Raw genomic sequence first — 21,014 nt, 5'->3', positions numbered from 1 at the left:
TTCTCCAGACTCCCTTTCAAATTCACAGCCTTGTTTTATTTAATTATACTGTTACACACACACACACACACACACACACACACACACACACACACACACACACACACACACAGCCCTATAGAGAATACTGAGATAGGAATAAACCAATGCAAGAGGCTATAGCAAGAAAACAAATGTAGCTCTAATTTCAGAAATACAAAACAGAACTAAGAACACAACCAGATTTTTAAAAAGGATAGCAATCAACAGATGCCTTTCGCTAATAGCTTTAAATATTAATGTCATCAAAGTTAGTCAAAAGACATGGGTTAAATGAATAGGTCTCCTGGGAAGTTTTGAATGCAAGTTGTAAATGAACTATTTCGTTCAGTGTGACTTCTTACTCAGAGGGAGTTAAAATGTAACTATCTGTTTAAAGGATATGATAAGCCTAAAGCTCACTTATACCAAATCTAGGCCTATGTTAAATGAGACCTAGGTAGCTGAATAATGATAAAAAATAAAATAAGATTAAATAAAGCAAATAAACCAGACTAGAACAAAGCAATACAAAAACAAGCTGAAAAAAAAAAAAAAGAGCCAAAGAAAAAGGACAGGAACCGCATACAGATGCAGAGATTCACACAGGGGAAAAAAAAAAAAAAAAAAAAACCAAACTCAGAAGCCATAATATATAAGCAAATGACCTGTAAGGTAACAATAAATAGGTAGATAGGTAGGTAGGTAGGTAGGTAGATGGTAGATAGATGAATAGAAAGCTTTCCCTGGAAACCCACTGTCCATGCTGTCCCGGTTATTGGGTAGGCAATCTTCACTCTCTTTCCTGTTCCCCGGCACCAATCCCAAGTCTTATCCCCAGCTTTGTAACAAACCACCGTCACAGTGGACTCTGCTTCCACTCTACCTTCAACCCAGGGGAATCATGTCTTCTACAGATTGGATTTGAAAATGGGGTCCATCGTTCTGTTGCATCTAAGAAACGCACCTTAAAATCAAGGACAGACATTATTTCAGACTAAAAGCATGGAAAAAGATATTCCAAGCAAATGGAGTAAAGAAACAAAGTGGAATAGCCATTTTTAATATCTAACAAAATAGACTTCAAACCAAAACAAATCAGAAGATGAGAAAGGACAGTATAAGCTCATCAAAGGAAAAAATGAACCAAGAGGACATTACAATTTTAAACATATACACCAAACACAGGGACACCCAAGTTCATAAATCATTACTACAGCTAGAATCACATATTGATCCTCACACACTTACAATAGATGACCTCAACACTCCACTTTCACCAATATGGTTCTTTGCCCACGAGGCAGTGTCAGGGTGGTCTCCTTCTCATGGCATGGGTCCTAAGCTGGACCAGTCTTGGTTGGCCACTCCCCTAATTTCTGTACCAACTTTCCCACTACACTTATTGTAGGCAGGGTACATTGTAGGTTGAAAGCTTTGTGGCTGGGTTGGTGTCCCAGTCCCTCTACTTGGAAGTCTTGCCTGGTTACAGGAGATGACCAGTTCAAGCTCTGTATACCCCCATCTGCACTGCTTACTAGAAGTTAGGGTTACCCTCTTATTCCTGAGAGTTTCCATTACACTAGATTTCTACCTTGCCCTTGAAATGCGTCCCAATTCCAGTTGTCTCACCCAGTACTCTCACCCTCCACCTCCTTTCAACCTAATCCCTCCAGTTTCCATCCCCACTCAGCCAAGGTATCTGTTCTATTTTCTCTAGCTAGGGAGATTCAGGCACCATCTCCCTCCTTGAGCCATCCTTATTACTTAACCTCTCTGGGTCTGTAGGTTGTAGCATGATTATCCTTTATAGCTACTACCCACTTAAAAATGAGTACATACAATGTTTGTCTCCCTGGGTCTGGGTTACCACACTCAGGATGATTTTTTTCTAGTTCCATGCATTTGTCTGAAAATTTCATGATGTTATTTTTTTCAGGTTTCATATATTTATTTTTTAAATATTTTTTATTTTATATATAAATTTATATTACTACACACATATAAAATAAACTACACACAACAAGAAGAACCATAAAAATCAGGAATTATATTAATATTACATTCATAGTGTTTTGGCTATTTGTATTTGGCAACCTTAAAGAGAACATCTTTCCTATCTTGTGAGTCTAAAATTCTGAATGTCAATTAGTATCTCTCATATCTTATCTCTGTCAACTTAAAACATCTATCTAGACCTAAAATCATCTTAACACCTACTATTTTAAAGATTCACTGACAATGAGACAGGTTAACTCCTGACAACACCCAGCCTACCTCAAAGAGGATGATGAGCATCAAAGAAGCTCCTTATAGAGATGGCTTCACATATGGCAAACCAGCCACTGGGCAAAATCCCTTTGTTTCTGCCACAGATAGAATTCTGCCTAAAATGGGCAAGCTTGGATGCAGGCAGAATCGACGGCCAACCTCTACCAAGACAGAGCAAGTCCTTAATAGTTCCTGTCTTGCAAATATGTCTGTCGGATATATTGGGCTAGAAGGCTAAAGATGATGTTCCAATATTATATAGAGTTTTGGGTGACTGCTCAGGCAGCAAATTGCCTCTGTCATTTTTTCACTTTGGAAGCTGCTAACCTGCACTCCCTGTCTACTCAGGAATTTAAGTTTTATTCCTTCTCAAATCTCTGATAGGGCTGAAGACCAAATAGTTTAGTCTTACAATAATGTTATTGTTTTTAAAGAATAAATCATTTTTAAAATTTATTTTTAACTCATCTCCCAAAATAAAACATGGATACATAGGGAAACCATATTCTATTTCAGTATGCATATGCCTTGACAAATGTTCAAATCAGATAAAAAACACATATTTCTTTAAGCATTTATTGTTTCTTTATGATGTAAACATTAATGATTAAAAGCTCTTTTAGTTTTTTATTTGTTTGTTTTTGTTTTTCGAGACAGGGTTTCTCTGTGTAGCCTTGGCTATCCTGGACTCACTTGTAGACCAGGATGGCCTTGACCTCACAGAGATCCACCTGCTTCTGCTTTCCAAGTGCTGGGATTAAAGGCATGCACCACCATGCCCAGCTGCTCTTCTAGTTTTAAAAAATATACAGTATACAGTCATTATCCCTTACTCTGAAAATAGTATCTAAAAATTTTCTCTCTAATTATAACTTAGCAATCAAATTTTTTTCTTTTTAAAAAATTTTATTAAATATTTTTACATATGCCTTTATATTATTATACTTATATACAATAAGCTAACTAAAGCAAGAACAACCATGAGACAATCAGGAATTATATATATGTTACATTCATAGTGTTTTGGCTATTTGCATTTGGCAGCCTTAAAGAAAACATCTTTCCTATCTTGGTGAGTCAAAAATTCTGAATGCAAATCAGTATCTATCATATCTCATTATTGTTAACTTAAAACATCTATCTAGACCTAAAAACATCCTAATCTCTAAAAAACTAAGTTTAATTGTAAAACTAAACTATCTGGTCTTTAACTTCATCAGAGACTTGAGAAGGAATAAACTTGATTACCTGTGTATACAGGGAGTGAAAGTTGGCAGCTTCTGAAATGAGAAGATGGCAGAGATAGTTTGCTGCCTGAAGAGTCATCCAAAATTCTCTGTTACATTGGATCATCATCTCCAGCCTTCTGGCCCAATATATCTGACAGACACATTTGTGAGGCAGGAACTATTGAGGACTTGCTTACCCTGTCTTGGCAGAGGTTGGCTGTTGACTCTGCCTGCATCCAAGCTTGCCCATTTTTAGGCAGAATTCTGTCTGTGGTAAAAACGAGGTCATGTTTCCCAGTGGCTTGTTTGCCACATTTAAAGCCATTTCCATAAGGAGGTTCTTTGATGCTCATCATCTTCTTTGAGGTAGGCTGGGTGTTGCCAGGAGTTAACTTCTCTCATTGTAAATCTAGCTTTGAAATAAAAACATCTTTGAATTCCATATTCTGTGTGTCTCTGAGGTTTTTTTGAAGATTTGTCTAATTATTTTACCTTATCTTTCTATAGTATCATGCCTATACCTCGGATATATATTCTTGTGATAAAAATAGACTGGTGATTGACATGACCATGATTTGATGAACTAACAATTAATTTGTATAACTTACTTATCCTAAATAGCCTGCAATAGCACTTTCAAAGTATTGGAAGTAAACCTTGTATTATAATTGAGTTGTATGGGTACAATACTGCACATTAGAGTAGAAATACACACACACACAGACACACAGACACACACACACAGACACACACACAATGTGTGAAGAATAACCTTACATTTGAATTCTGTACTAATGTATCTAAAATTTAAAAACTTATTTTGCATCTATGTTCAAAATTCTATACCAGTGAATTAAAAATAACCTTGTGAGTAATAATTAAGGCCTTAAGTTGCAGAGTAGATTCATTAATCTACTTCTTGTCCTATCATCCCTTTATATTTCTATATTCCCCCTTCTTTCTTTTCAACCTCTATATCCAAACCTAAGAATGAAAGATAAAGGAAAGGAGCGATATCCCTGGGTCCAACCTTCTTTTCTCTGAATGATGTTATTTTTTAACAGCTGAGAAATACTCGATTATGTAAATGTACCACAGTATCTTCATCAGTTCTTCAGGTGAGGGACATCTAGGTTTTTCCAGATTCTGGCTATTATGAATAAAGCTACTCTGATCATATTTCAGCAAGTGTCTTTGTTGTGGTGGAGCATCTTTCGGGTATATGCCCAGGAGTGGCATAGCTGGGTCTTAAGATAGAGCTGTTCTCAATTTTCTGAGAAAATGCCAGATTGATTTTCAAAGTGGTTGTACAAGGTTGCACTCCCACCAGCAATGGAAGAGTGTTCCCCTTTTCTCCATATCCACAGCATGTACTGTCACTTGAGGTTTTTGATCTTAGCCAATTTGATGGGTGTAAGATGGAATCTCAGAGTCGTTTTGATTTTCAATTTCCTGATGACTATGGACATTGAACACTTGTTTTAAGTGCTTCTCGGGCATTAGAGATTCCTCTGTTGAGAATAGTTTAGATTTCTATCCCATTTTATTTATTTATTTATATTTAAAGATTTATTTATTTATCATGTATACAGTATTGTCTGCATATAATGCCTGCAGACCAGAAGAGGGCACCAGATCTCATTATAGATGGTGGTGAGCCACCATGTGGTTGCTGGGAATTGAACTCAGGACCTTTGGAAGAACAGCCAGTGCTCTTAACCTCTGAGCCATCTCTCCAGCCCCTTCTATCCCATTTTTAATTAGATTATTTGCTTTGTTGGAGTTTAATTTCTTGAGTTCTGTATATATTTTGGATATTAACCTTCTGTTAGATGTAGGATTGGTAAACATCTTTTCCCAACTTGTAGACTGTTGTTTCATTCTATTGACTGTGTCCTTTGCCTTACAGAAGCTTTTCAGTTTCATGAGGTCCCATTTATTAATTGTTGATCTTAGAGCCTGAGCTATTGGCATTCTGTTCAGGTAATTGTCTCCTGTACCAGTGAGTTCAAGGCTCTTCCCCACCTTTTCTTCTAGCAGATTTAGTGTATCTAGATTTATGTTGAGATCTTTGATCCACTAGGACTTGTGTTTTGTGCAGGCTGGTAGATATAGATCTATTTGCGTTCTTCTACATGCAGACATTCAGTTAAACTAGCACCATTTGTTGAAGATGTTTTCTTTTTTCCGTTAAATGGTTTTGTCTTCTTTGTAAAAATTTAGATATTCTTAGGTGTGTGGGTTAATTTCTGGGTCTTTGATTTGATTCCATTGATCAACCTGTCTGTTTTAATGCCAATATCATGTTTTTTAAAAAAAATTACTACAGCTCTGTAGTAGACCTTGAAATCAGAGATGGTGTTACCTCCAGAAATTCTTTTATTGTACAGGATTTTATTTTTTTTTTTAGCTATTCAGGTTTTTTTGTTTTTCCATATGAACTTTAGAATTGTTCTTTCTTTTTTTTTAAATTTTTTATTATTAATTTATTCATATTATATCTCGATTGTTAGCCCTTCCCTTGTTTCCTCCTATTCCTCCCTCCTTCCCACTTCCCCCCTTCTCCCCTCCCCTATGTCTGTGACTGAGGGAGACCTCCTCCCCCTATATATGCTCTTAGAATATCGAGTCTCTTCTTGGTAACTTGCTATCATTCCTCTGGGTGCCGCCAGGCCTCCCCATCCAGGGGACGTGGTCAGAAAAGGGGCACCAGAGTTCGTGTGAGAGTCAGATGTCACTCTCCACTCAACGGTGGAGAGTATCCTGTTCATCGGCTAGGTCTTGGTAGGGGTTCGAAGTTTACTGCCTATACTCTCCTTGGCTGGTGCCTTAGTTTGAGGAGGCCCCCAGGACCCAGATCTGCCTGTCATAAAGTTCTTCTTGTAGGTTTCCAGGACCCTGTGGGTCCTACTATTTCCCATTCTTCCATGCTACTCTCACCTGAAGTCTCAATAGGATGTCCTCTCCTATGACCCACTTTCCTGGTAAGTAAGGTTTTTCATGGGACGTATCCCTTGGACTAGTGTCTTGATATAAGTGAGTATATACTGTTTGTCTCTTTTTGCTTCTGGGTGAACTCACTCATTATGATAATTTCTAGATCAATCCATTTGTCCACAAATTTCAGGAATTCCTTGTTTTTAATAGCTGAGTAGTATTCCATAGTGTAAATGTACCACAGTTTTTAGTCCATTCTTCTACTGAGGGACACTTAGGCTGTTTCCATGTTCTGGCTATTATGTATAAAGCAGCTATGAACATGGTTGAGCATATGTCCCTGTTGTGTGGTAGGGCATTTTCTGGGTATATTCCAAGGAGTGGGATATCTGGGTCTTGAGGAAGCCCTATTCCCATTTTTCTGAGAAAGCGCCAGATAGCTTTCCAAAGTGGCTGTACTAGTTTGCATTCCCACCAGCAATGAAGGAGTGTTCCTCTCTCTCCACATCCTCACCAACATGTGGTGTCATTTGAGTTTTTGATCTTAGCCATTCTGATGGGTGTAAGATGGAATCTCAGTGTCGTTTTGATTTGCATTTTTCTGATGACTAACGAGGACGAGCATTTCTTTAAGTGTTAGAATTGTTCTTTCAAGGTCTGTAAAGAGTTGCATTGGTATTTTTATAGGGATTGCATTGAATCTGTAGATTGCTTTTGGCAAGATGGCCTTTTTTTACTATGGTAATCCTACAGACTCATGAGCATGGGGGATTTTGTTTTACATCTGATACCTTCCTCAAAAATTTTAAATGTTTTTTAAAATTTTATTTTGAAAGCAGTTTAATTATATATCCATTTAACAAAACATCAGCAACCAATTTTCAGAGCCATGTTAAAGGTGAATCCATCATTGTTCTTTTTCTGGCATATACATTTATATTATTACACATAAATAAAATAAACTACATACAGCAAGAAGAACCATAAATCAATCAGGAATTATATAAACATTACATTCATGGTGTTTTGGCTAATTGTATTTGGCAACCTTCCAGAAAACATCTTTCCTATTTTGGTGAGTATAAAATTCTGAATGTAAATCAATATTTATCCTATCTCATCTCTATCAACTTAAAATATCTATCTAGACCTAAAAATGTCTTATCCCCTAAACAACTAAGCTTAATTAAAAAGACTAAACTATCTGGTGTTCAACCTCATCAGAGACTTAAGAAGGAATAATACTTAATTACCTGAGTAAACTGGAAGTGCAAGTTAGTAGTCTCCAAAATGAAAAAATGACAGAGACAGTTTGCTGCCTAAACCAGTCACACATAACTCTATAAAAATGTTGGAGCATCCTTCTGGCCCAGTATATCTGATAAACATATTTGTGAGACAGGAACTATTGATTTAACTTTTTAAAGTGGAATCTATCCAGAAAATTGTTCATTTTTCAGGTTTTCCAAATTTGTAGATTACAGGTTTATGAAGAATGACCTAATGATACTTTGGGTTTCCTTGGTGTTCATTGTTATTTCTCCCTTTTTCCATTCCTGGTTTTTGTTAATTTGGATCCTCTGTCTCTGCTTTTTAATTAATTTGGGTAAGGGTTTGTCTATCTTGTTGATCTTCTCAAAGAACCATTTTTTGTTTGTTTGTTTCATTGATTCTTTGTATTGTTCACTTTGTTTCTATTTCATTAATTTCAGCCCTGAGTTTGATTATTTCCTGTGGTCTACTCCTCTTCGGTGTGTTTGCTTCTTTTTGTTCTAGAGTTTTCAGGTGTGCTGTTAAGTTGGGAGTATGAGATCTTTCTAATTTCTTTAAGAAGGCACTCAGTGCTATGAAGTTTCCTTTTAGCACCACTTTCATTGTGTCACATAAGTTTGGGCATGTTGTGAATTCATTTTCATTGAATTCTAGGAACCTTGTTAATCTCAACATTGTATTCTTTTCTTCTTTTATTTTTCTTTAGGTACAGAATGCTAGTGACTTGCTGATCAAACCCCTGGAAACTTTTCGGAAGGAACAAATAGGTTTCACAAAGGTATAGTTTTCACATTAAATATATAAGGTCCTTTTTATTAGTAATTGTATAGTTGTTTGAATTATCACTCATCATTCTGCAATGATATAGCAGTTAACTATATGGGGCAAGAAGATGCTTGGACATCCCAGATAGCTGATTATGTTATTTTAGAGTTTATTTCTGTGAATGTTTCCAAAAGAAATTGGCATTTAAATTGCTTGGCTTTGCTAATCCTTTTGGGTGGGTGTAATCTAATCCATTGAGAGCCTGTATAGAACAAAAGGGTTGAGAAAGGTTGAATTGACTACTAGGCCACATGATTTTGGACCTGGAACCTTTGCTCTGACTATTATTGGTGCTTAGTCCTTCAAACCCAAATCAGAATGCCCAGCACTAACTCTCAGGCTGTTGGACCTTCACACTATCCTACTGGTATTCCTTACTATTTCCATGTGGCAGGTCATGAAACTTCTTAGCCTCCATAATTATATGAGCCAGCAAACAATAAATTTCTCTCTCTTTTTCACTCACACTCTTGGTCTCACTCTCTAACTAGTATAAAAATTAGTAGTAGGATGTGTGCTCCTGTAACTAATGCAGTCATGTGCCACTTAGCAATGGGAATACATTTTGAGGTATACATCTGTAGCTGATTCTATCATTATGTGACCATCATAGAGAATACAGAACTAGATGATATAGGCCACTCAATGTAGTAGTTTCTTGATATATTAAGAAATGCAGTAAGCAGGAGATATTTTAGGCTACACCAATATGATAGAGCATACTGTTTAACATAAAATATTTTATAAGGCTTATATACTAAAATAATGATAAAAGTATAGCATAGTAAATTATAACTTAGTAATATAGTTTCTCATATCATGTATTAGGAACATAATTGGATGTGCTAAAGCTTTTATGCTATTGATAGCACAGTACACAGTACAGACTTAAGTTTATGCCTGATGCTCTGATGCTGCTATGGCTATAAGGTCATGAGAATGTCAGGTCTTTTCTGCTTTTTTAATGATCTTTCTCCTTTCCCTTCCCTTTCTCTGTCTTCTCTCTTCCTCCATTTACTCTCCTCCTCTTCTGTACATCTCTCTCTTACCCTTTGTTTTCTTTACCTTTTCAGACAAAATATCAGTTTTGCTTAGGAAGGACTCAAATCCCTGATCCTTTTTTATGTTCCTGAATGCTGGGCTTGTAGGCTTGCCCTACCACACCCAATTCTATTCATAATCTTTTAGGGCCACTGCCATGTATACAGTCTGTTGTTGGAAAATGTCAAATATCCTTATGTAGCATATAGCTATATCTAAAACTGTGAAAGCATCACCAGAACCAAACACTTGGTGGGTTGTGAGTCTTTTCAGGCACACATTAGAGATAGCTGACAGTGCAGTGGAATGGCTTTTATATCTGGCGAGGACTCAAGAATAAACAAGGAGTGTGATAGAAGATCTCCCACTATCTTAGATTATACATTATCAATTATGTGGTGTTGTAAGAAATGTTGGCATTAAGGATGATTCTGATGAAATGTAGTAGAAATGAGGAATATATTATCGGACGTTTGGGGAAAGATACTTCTTGCTATAAAGTAGCATTTCCTTGAAATGAAATTGGGTATGTAGCTGAGGAGTTTTTTAAAAATACATTTTAATTTATTTGAAAATCTTGTACAACTTTACAATGTATATTGATCATGTCTGTTGACCAATACTTTCCTCTTCAACTTCCCCTAGTGTTTCCCAGGTGATTACCCTCCCAACTTCATGTCCTGTTTTGTTGCTAACTGCTACCTGAGTCTAATAAGCGTTGTGTGTATAAGCTTGGGTGTGTGCGTACCCAATGGGGCATGGAAAGCCTACCAGGGCCATGTCCCAAAAGGAGATCAGCCTTTGCTTAAATGATGAGAATTTTAAGCAGGGAATGTAAGAAGCAGCTTATTTTCATCTTCCTGCTAATAGTAAAATTCAAGGAGAGAATAACTGAAGAAGGACTTTTAAAACAAAACTGGTTTGGACCTTTTAAATAATTGGATCAGTGTATTCATATTGCAAAGAACAAGAGAACAGATTATGAGGAGAAGTTCAGATCAGTAGGGTTGGGGCTGCAGATGAACCAATGGTTAAGAGCTTGGTATTGTTCTTGTAGAGGAGGGGAATTGGGTTTCCAAAACCTATGGCCATTCAAACTTGCCTGTAACTCCAGCTCCAGGCAATAGAACACCCTAATCTGGACTCAGTCGACATCTATACTCATGTGCACAGACAAATAGACATACATTACACACAGTATAAGTAATTTAAAATAATAAAAAGGAATCTTAAGAAAATGATTAGCATGGGTATGAGCCAAGGACCTAATAAACTATCTCAATGAAAGACTACATAGCTAGAGATTATACCATCACTACCACCTGATACTAAAGGAAACAGAAGTTAGAATGGATCATGTCTTGCAAAATATACTGTTCTTCAAGAAAAGCAAAGGTGTCTCAAAGGTAATTTGGAAACTACTAGGGTTCACACTCTCATTACAGACACTAGGGACATGCCTAGTTTCTTCTCAGTTATAAATAGAAGTTAGTTTATGGTAGTTCAACACTAGGATGCCCATATGCCATGCTTCTAGAGATGAGCCACTGCAGAAGGCATTGTGGGTCTTCCCTCCTCCTCCATAGAAGCTATCATAGTGAACAGTGTTTAGGGCCAACGTTCAGAAAGCTAAGAGTGATATTTCCTTCTTAGGAGCTAGAAACCATGGCACTCAACCAAAGATCTCAAGGAGTTTGACTTGTCTGATTTGCAACTTACTTGGTCTCTATCACTCCTTCCTTCTTTTACATTTTTGTCTTCTATAATGGGGATGCCTATCTTATGCCTATATCTGCATTTTTTAGAAGGATGTTGGTTGTTTGATATCAGGCCCACAGCTGAAGATAACTGTACCTCAACTATCAACTGTATCTAAGTCGTGTTGTGAAATGAATGGGTTAAACTTTGAACTTTACTGCCAGTTGGGGTGGTGCATGCCTCTAATCCCAGCACTCAGGAGGCAGAGGCAGGTGGTTCTATGCGAGTTCAAGGCCAGCCTGGTCTACAAAGGGAGTCCAGGACAGCCAAGGCTACACAGAGAAACCCTGTCTTGAAAAACAAAATAGCAAAGCAAAACAAAACAAAACAAAACTCCAACAATAACAACAGTAACAAAAACCTTTGAACTTTAGAGACTGGAATGAGGTGACCTGTGAGGTTGTTGTGATGAAGTGGCTATGAGAGAGGAGTGACGTTGTTGAGCACAGAGGTGGGCAGAATGCCTGGTTTGCATCTCCCCAATTCTAGCTAGAAATCCCAAACTTTGTAACTATTTCAGTTTCCTTTTAAGATTTCAGTTACTTCATTTGGAAAATGCAGCATATGAAAATAATAGCCATCCCTGGGCTGAGTGCTCTGCATTTTTTCTGTAACCACAGCAATCCTTCGGTGCATCTGGCAGGGAAGTAAATGAGACTTATACAAAACAAATTCAATGACGAAAGCTATAGAGTTATTATCCATGGCCTGGATTGGGACACAAGGATCCTTTTACCTTCCGATTTTACTCATTTTTGAGATAGGATCTCACTGAAGACCAGGCTGTCCTGGAATGTCTTTCTCTTCCTCCTTCTTCAGCCGCCCCAGTGTTTGAATTATAGATGTACACTACCATGCCCAGTTACATCCTTCTATTCAGATGTGCTGTCTAGATCTGTGTAGACTCTAGGCTGCACATGATTCTCATGCCTTAGATGCTTGAGTGCTGGGCTTACAGGTAGGTGCAAATGCACCCTGTTTGGCTTACCATTATGATAGCCACTAGATATTTACATTTCAAGTCCTCAGTGTTGTTAGCCATATTATAAATGCTTAGTAGTTACAGGTGGATACTAACTATCTAGTTGGAAAGTTCATCCATTGATCTTGTCCATTGCACAATGCTATATCAGATAATTTCAGCTTCATTATTCCTGGATCTCTTTCACTTTTCAATATGTCAAAAAGGATATGAATAATTTCAGTTTAATTTTTTTCAGCCTAGTGAACAAAACTATTCCCAAGGTATATCCAGCATATAGCCTGTATATGTTAAAATGTGTAATCTTGAACAAGTATCCAGTTCTAATTTTTGAGATACGAATACACCTTACAGTGGTGATTAATGGGATGCCATGGCAATTGAGTTGGATATGAACGTAGCAGGAAAGAGACTTACTGTGATGTCAATTAGAATCTACAAGGTAATTGAGATATAAAGGCTATGAAATGGAAAGTTGAGATTATAGCCAGTGGTATAGTACTTGCCCAGTGTATGTGAGGCCTAGGTTCTATGCCCACCTCACACATAAAAATGAAAATAAAAATGAAAAGAAAGGGTAAAATAATCAGTGAATGCACTCCTCGTGCTTGGTATTGTGAGTGAAGGTGATATGGGCATTCAAACATAGTAAATAGTCTAGATCAGTCCAGAGATACTGTATTCTACTAATTTCCTGTGTCATCTAATTAGTATTAATACTTATTTGGTGAAGGATATAATTAAAAGACAGAAGAGGCTTTGAAATTACAAGTGTGATATAAAAATGATTGTCATCACGGGAGCAGGTGAGCTGGCCCTGCCTTGATGACATGGGAGCTGGTGAGCTGGCCCTGCTCTGATGACATGGGAGTGGGAGAGCGGGCTCTGCCCTGATGACATGGGAGTAAGAGAGCAGGCCCTGCCCTGAGGACACGGGGGTGGGATAGCCAGCCATCCCATGATGACACAGGAGCGAGAGAGTGGTCCTTGCCCTGAGGACATGGGGGCAAGTGAGCCAGCCCTGCCATAATGACAGAGGAGCGAGAGAGAGAGTAGACCCTGCCCTGAGGACAAAAGAGCAGGCCCTGATCCAGGGCTCTGAGTGGACCTCACCCCAACATCTACCCCATGTATGACCTGCTGGAACACATGAAGGGGCTGGCCCTGAAGATTCAAAGATTAAGAATCTCCTTGACATACGGCAACAATGGGATATCCAACAACAGTCCCAGTGAGGATCAGGTAATGATAGTGTAGGCTTCAAACCAGACCCATGACTCGTAGCAATGAACATTTGAAAGTAAACATATGTGGACAAAAGGCTATACTGCGTGATTCACTACAGCTTCTGTGACAAGATTTTTTGTTTGTCTCTTTGTTCTATTTTACCGGGGGGGGGGGAGGGAGGGATTTTGGTGCATGACATGTAAATCATAGACATTCAATAAAAGTAAAAAAAAGTAAAAAATAATAATTGTCATTTGTTAAACTTCATGGTAGTTATTATCTAACACTGAAAAAGTCTGAAGTGGTCATGTGTTTTGAAACCTACATATCTGACTTGCTTTCAATCCTGGATGAGACTAGGAGCAGAAAAGTAAGGATATGCTTTAGTGGTTGACTGTCTATCGTGCAGATAGGGAAAATGCGTGGGAAGTTTTGTGTGTACCAGGCCTACTGGGTTGATGATTTTATCAATGCTATCTTCTCGCAGCAATTTGTGAGGTAGGACTTAAACAGTTTATTGTCATAGTGAAGAGACTGAGACTCTGAAAGGTTAAAACACCCACCAGTCTTTTTCTACCCATCTTTGTCAGTCAGGCTGGCCTGCACAACTACAAAGACTCACTATCAGAGTTATGTTTCAAATAGACTACCTGGAATTGCCCTGATAGTGAAATTTAGTGTAGAGGAAAGTACACTTAACTAAGGGCCCGAAAATGAAGTTGTTGGTCTCTTGTTCTCTTTGCTTTTGATTTTTTCCCAGTTCCAAATTCACACCTCCATATCTGCCCTATTAGTTAACATGGTGTTAAGCTTTCTTGGTAGATAACACTGCAGATGGCCGGTAATGTTTTTTAGGGGCTGCGTGGTGGGGTACTGCAGTGGTGGAGTTCTACATCGTGCATCGCTGACCTTGAAGCTTCTGTTGTTCCGTAACATCCTGCAGCTTTAGCAACCTTGAAAAGGCCTCACGCATTCATACATTACATTAACTTTCCTCTGTAGTTATCCCTACAAACATCACTGGGCCTGTTTGATGCATGAAGCATTAGTAGAACACATTAGATGTCCTTGCTGGGCCTTCAGATATCTGATTATGTTCAGGGCATTCCCACTGAGCCAGACAAGTTCTGGGAAGCTCACCTTCACCTTACCATATACCCTCTCTCTCTGCAGAATGGGTGCTGGTTATCTCTGCAGTGATAGCTCCCTCCTAACTAGTGAGTATAAACCACCAAGCCAAACAGATTTCACTTGTCCCCAGAGAGTTATATTACTGTGTTCCCAGTGAGGTCTGTTCCTTATCCAATTTGTCTTGAATATTTTCTTCAGCCTTAAATTGTATAAATACTCTGTTTTAATGGTCCCTCCTTTTGTATTAGCTGGGATAGATCTTAGGATCTTATACATAGTGGGAAAATGCTCTACTAGATCCCTGTTTAAAAGGTTTTGTTTTGAAACAGTGTCTTAATGCATTGCTGGCCCTGAATTCACTCTCTGGTCTAAGGAAGACTAAAACTTGTGGTTCTACCCCTGACCCCCAGCCTCAGTCTCTAGAATAGCTGGAATTACAGGTCTCTACCACCAGGCCTAGCTTGTTGTTGTTGTCTATCCTGATTGGCTGAAACAAAATACACAAAACTGTGTTGCTAGCTGGGTTTGTGACTTCACTAGTAGTTGCTAGGTACTATCAGCAGTGACAGAGAAACACAGCCAGTGCTGTTCACCACCAGCATCCTGAGGAGATCCCTTCCCATTAATGGACTCCCGTTCAGGTAAAGACAGATTTTTGACTATGTTACAGAAAAGAAATACAAAATGAATCACTACAAGTCAACATTAGTGAATTTGAAAATATTTATATAGGGAGACATGCAGGAATATGACTATGATCCTAGGACAGGCTGTGGGCTTCTCCAGAGACTCTCACTTTATAATGGCTATTTATTTGACCTCAGGAGGACATGGAAGAAGGAAATGGAACGGGAAAGGGAAATGGAAATGTAATACTATTTTAGTTTTAAAAAAAGGTTATATTACTCAGGGAATGTGATTTACAGTAAGGTTTTAAGATTAAGCTGAGTGTATGTAAAGTTAAAAGTTAAGTAAAACTATTTGAGATAATAGATTTACTTTTCTTAGAGAACTTTTGTCAATGAAATGATGTCCCTTTCATTTTTATTAGAGATAAGAGAGGATGGCTAATATGGTAAAACTCAAGGTTACAAACATTCTGGCCCTAAGTTAGCACCAATCATTTATTGTTTTTAACATTCATATTGGAGATATCTTTAGGATAAATATATTACTTTTACAGATACTTTTTAGTTGTAGGTTGTGTTGAAGTCTCTTGACTCTGAGTCAGCAGGAAAGACTAGATCCTGTGGTCCTGGAGCAATGGGCTTTTTTTTCCATCTCATGTCTTCTTGATTTTCTTTGCCTTTGTATCCTGCCTCAGTGCAATGACCTGCCATCACACTCACTTGCACACACGCATACGCACTTGCACAGGCACACACATTCTCACTTAATCCTTTGAATGACCCTGGAAACTAGAGGCTGTTATTGTCTATTAAGAGAGGAGGGCACTAAGGTTCAGTGCGGTAAGGTATATAAGATCACTCAACCAGGAGTGGTATTGCTTAGAACTGAGCGGTTTCCTGGTTGTAAGTGTAAGGCTCATTTAACTTTATATAATTTCTCATGTGTATAATAAGAATAATGAACTGGAGATATACTGGGTTAATTTTCCTGGAGAGATGTGTACAAATGTCTGTATATTCCAGATAAGGCAACAACAACAGATTAAAATAACACAGTCACGCAAGCCCAGCTATGTGAACCAATGAGTTTATTGGACTTACTTAGAAGAAATTGGTTAAGGGATTACTTATAGGCATAGGGTTACTCAAAGATAAGAATATTATGGAAAAAAAAACTCCCTGTCTTTAACATGAGTTAAAAGCTGCAACATGAAAAAAAAAAAGCTGCAACATGGAAGAGTGCGGATGCTGCATTGCTGGTATCCCGCCTTCTTTTGACTGTCCACCTTTTGTGTACTCTAGCAGTTCTTCCAAGACTACTTGTATCTGGAGATAAGAGGAAATTGTTGAGGATCAGGTTTTGCTGTACTCTAAATTACTCCATTCTGTGTAGAAGAGTGGTTTTCAAACTGTGCCTTACACCGAGAGTCTCCATTTTACAAGTAGCTTTGGACTCCATTTTGGGGAAGAGAGATGATTCTGTACCTGGGTAAATATGTGAACGGCATCACCTGGCCCCACCCATGCAGCATAGACTGATAAAGCAATTGTGTTACTTTTGAGAGTATAAATCTGTTCCAAGTGGATTAAGACCATAGAGGCACATGGTGTGTGAAAATCATATCTTAGAAAACATACCCAAGAACTTACCAGACACACCAGATAATGGAAGGGTATGTCTCCCTCAGCTGGACCCCATAATGAGGTAGACACCCAACATTGTGATGGTGATAGCTTCTACCAAGTATCTTCTGGCTGTGAAGTGTACATGTTTAGAACTGGCATGCAGATAACTCCCAACTATCTCAGGGTCATATACTTGGATAGGTCTTCACTGTTGATGTGCCCTACTTGAATTGACACTTGTTCATTCCCATGTTCACTTGCCAGGATCTGCTGTTTTGGCCATCTGCCTATTTCTTTATCTGGAACTTGTAATGCTCTTTTTGCCTCTGTAGCTGGACCCAACTATACAATGTAATTTCTGATACTACTACCCAATTCTAAGGCCAACAAACAGCAGCTAGTACCCACAGCAGTTCTCCAACTTCTTTAGCTTGGTTCCATTCATTATCTTATCAAATACAAAGACTTTTTCATTACTGTCAGTTTCCTGGCTTTCCTTCTTAGGTTATTTTGAAACCTGTAAAAGTCTTTATATCCTTCACCCCTTGCACTCATTTTATTGTATATATAAATATAGCCATATATCTCTATATATCTGTCTATATGGTATGTAATGTGTGATCTGAAGGTTAATGTCAGAAATTAAGAATGGAATAAAAAGGCCTGTGTTGGCCTCAGTATAGCAATCACAAAAATCAAATTTCTTCCACCAAAATGGCTGTATCTTGTGAATTAGTTGGTATCCAGTGAATTCTGACATTGTGGAAGGACACAAATGTGTTCAGCTATGTTTCTGCTATAGTGCACTCACAAAACTCTTGAGTATCCTGTTGTTAGAACTAATAGGTCAAACATTTTGGAGGTCATATAGTAACCTCTTTTTTTTTATGACTGTTAGTGGTCATATCAGGCTTGCCCACCTAGTGGGACAGTTTCTCAATAGAGTCATGTCTAGCTTGTGCCAGCATGACAAAACACTAGTCACCATACTCCTACCCCAACTTCATCTCTTCCTTTTAAAATTTAATAACCTATCAACCTTATTTTATGCTTTTTATATCCTCCTTGGTATGGGAGCATTCACTAGAGTGTGGCTGACCTAGCAGAAGCCAAAACCTTAAAGAAAACTGACTCCTTCACCTAGTTGAAGCCATCAACTGTTCATAGCTACTAAGCTAGGGCTGAGGTCTCATGAGTTCTTTGATTCCATCCTAGAATATTGATTGGCTTGATTTTGTTCAGGCCACCACAGATGCTATGAGCTCATGAGTGCAGTGGCCCTGCGATACTCAGAAGACACTGCTTCACTCTGATACTCTCTGATGGCTGGCTCTTACAATCTTTTTGCACTCTCTTTTGTGTGAATGGTCCCTTAGCCTTGGGGAAGGGGACATGATTATAGATGACCCATTTGTGACTGAACACTGCCACTTAATTTATGCAGTTTGATAAGTTGTGAATTTCCGAGTTAACCACAAAAACTTTTCTAAACAAGGTCTGGAAGCTGCATTTATTCATGAGTAGAGAGATGCAAATTTAGAGAGCAGTTTGTGACTCTGTTCATGTAACAGAATAATAGTAGTAGATTCACTCCTGAGGCCTGTTAGCTCTCCAACCATAGATTGCCTGGCATACGTTTTCTCCTGTGGCATGGACCTTAAATTCGACCAGAAAGTAGTCGTTTACTTCCAAAACATTTGCATACATGTTTAGCAATTTATCTTTGTCTTCTCTATTTTTTATTTTTGGAATATAAGTTTTCAAAGTATTTCCTGGTGATTCTCTGGATTTTATTGGAACTTGTTATACCACTTTTCACCACACATTTTATTGATTTTAATCTTTCATTCGTTAAGTTTGACTCATTTCTTCACTGACTTTTCTTCTAGTGCTGGGAATTGAATCTCGCATATGCTAGGCAAGAGCTCTGCCACTGAACTACAGCTCAGTCTATTGCCTTTTGACTGTAGTTTTATATGATAAAGATAGTTGTATATTCCTTTGCCTCTGTATTGCCCACAGTGGTTTGACAGTTGCACCTTCACTTTCTAGCTTAGGATTGGCTGTAGTACCCTGACGCTTGTCTAGACCTATTACTGAAATCTTCCTATAAAATCAACTCTTCCTATAAAATAGATTATCACGTAGTTTATTTTACAGTGACAAAAGGCAGTTATTAAATGTGAGTTTTTCACTCATGTTTTTTCTTCTGTATTTTTTTTTCAAGACAGGGTTTCTCTGTGTGACAGCTCTGGCTGTCCTGGAACTCGCTCTGTAGACCAGGCTGGCCTCGAACTCACAGAGATCTGCCTGCCTCTACCTCCCAAGTGCTGAGATTAAAGGCGTGCGCCACCACCACCCAGCTTCTTCTGTGTTTTATATTGGGTTAATAGATGTGTTAGTTTTCTTGTAGCTAGGAGATGCCAAGAATTATCTTGATGAGGCTGTAGAATGCTTGCTGAACATGCATGAAGCCCTGGGTTCAATCTCCAGCACCACGTAAACTAAATGTTGTAGTGCATTCACTTAATCCCAGCACTCAAAGTTTGGAGGCAGGGCATCAGAAGCTTAAGGTCATCTTCTCTACATAGCAAATTTGGGGCCAGCCTGAGCTACAAGAGACCCTGATTAATGAAACAAAAAGAAAGGTGTTTACCTTCCTGCCCTCCATAGTTTCTTGTCTATTAGGCTGAGCTATTTACTTTGTCTACTCATTTTATGTTTTCTCATTTTTTAAAGACAGCATCATGTATATCACTGGCTATCTTGGTATTGATATACAGCCTATGCTGTCCTTGAACTTATGACTATCCTCCTGGCTCAGCCTCTCAAGTATAGGTAATAAACATGCATGCCACAATATCTTCCTTGCTCTGGGCATTTGTTGCTTAAATTCTTTCCCTCTCACTGCATACCAGATTTTGGATTTTCCCCCAACCCTGTTTGTACATCATAGTTATCACACGATTAAGAAAACTCTTCTTAACACCATCTCTCTTCCTCCTACCATGTAACTTCCCCATCTCTGACCTAAGATCAAGAATGACAAGCAAGGCTTAGTTTAGCTCTGTTCATACATAATGAGTCTTTCATCCTGCAGTGTAGAATGCTGGACTGTCCACTAGAGATGGCAGAATAAAGATTCAGTGATCCCTTCTAGACACATGACAGGGAGAGTATTTGTACCCTTTGATTCATATTTTTTGAGTCTTGTCAGAGTTGCCCACAGTATGATGTTTTCATTCTTAAGGATCCTCTTGGCAGAGAGGAACAAATCCTGAATGAGGCTTTTGTTTAGATTTGTGATGAGACCAGGGCCAAATCTTCTGACTAAGACATCTGAGTATGCATTTAACCCCCTCTGAGAGTTAAAACTGGCATAGAAGCAATGATACAGTGTGTTCTTACTCAATAGATGGCAGGCAAGAGATCACCAACAGCAGGACCTGAGTTTGTCACTCTTCTTTCTGTTTCTTCTTCATGAACAGAGTTTATAGAAATAGTTTCAAGAATGGGCTGTTCTGGTGGTAGATGAGGCTGAGAGAATTCAAATGATAGGAAAAAAAATGATGCTAGCACTCTGTGCAAATAAAGCCAAAGGTTGTTAGTGCTGGCACTCATTCCAAAGGCCACTGTTCATCTTTTTGGAGCTTGTGGCTACTAGAGTGCATGGTTTCCAAGAGCTAAGTTTATGACCCTAATCTATCAATGATTTAGAAATCATCAACAAATACTTTATAAGCCTCATAATAGAATAGTTACTATTTACTAGGGGCTTGATATATGTTATATTTGTTAAGTATTATCTATAGCCTACAGATCAAGAAATCAAGATACATACTCATCAAATAACTTGTTTGAGGACACATAATATTAAAATAGATTTTTGGTACTTCAAAGACCTTTCTCTTTCTGTCTGCTGTGTTCCTTTATTTTGGGGAGACACAACTAGCCTCCTCTTTATCTCAACCACAACAGAGTTGACAGCAAAGTATCAATTTCATTAAAGTCAACTTGGCAAACCAAGGGATTCTGTTAGCTTACCAACAAAACATAGGTAAGGGCTTA

The 21,014-nt window shown here is 38.3% G+C and overlaps 1 protein-coding gene across 2 annotated transcripts in view; it reads left to right on the top strand.

Moving 5' to 3' along the window:
* Window positions 1–21,014, top strand: part of Ophn1 (oligophrenin 1) — a 307,191-nt gene that overhangs the window by 119,771 nt on the left and 166,406 nt on the right. For both annotated transcript variants that reach the window (XM_051142013.1, XM_051142012.1), the window contains exon 5: window positions 8,434–8,505. In XM_051142013.1, the coding sequence (XP_050997970.1) occupies window positions 8,434–8,505 (72 nt within the window). The remainder of the gene's footprint in view (window positions 1–8,433; window positions 8,506–21,014) is intronic.

This window comes from Acomys russatus, chromosome X (genome assembly GCF_903995435.1).
Source record: "Acomys russatus chromosome X, mAcoRus1.1, whole genome shotgun sequence".
NCBI classification, from domain to species: Eukaryota; Metazoa; Chordata; class Mammalia; order Rodentia; family Muridae; genus Acomys; species Acomys russatus.
This window is presented reverse-complemented; position numbering and strand designations above follow the sequence as displayed.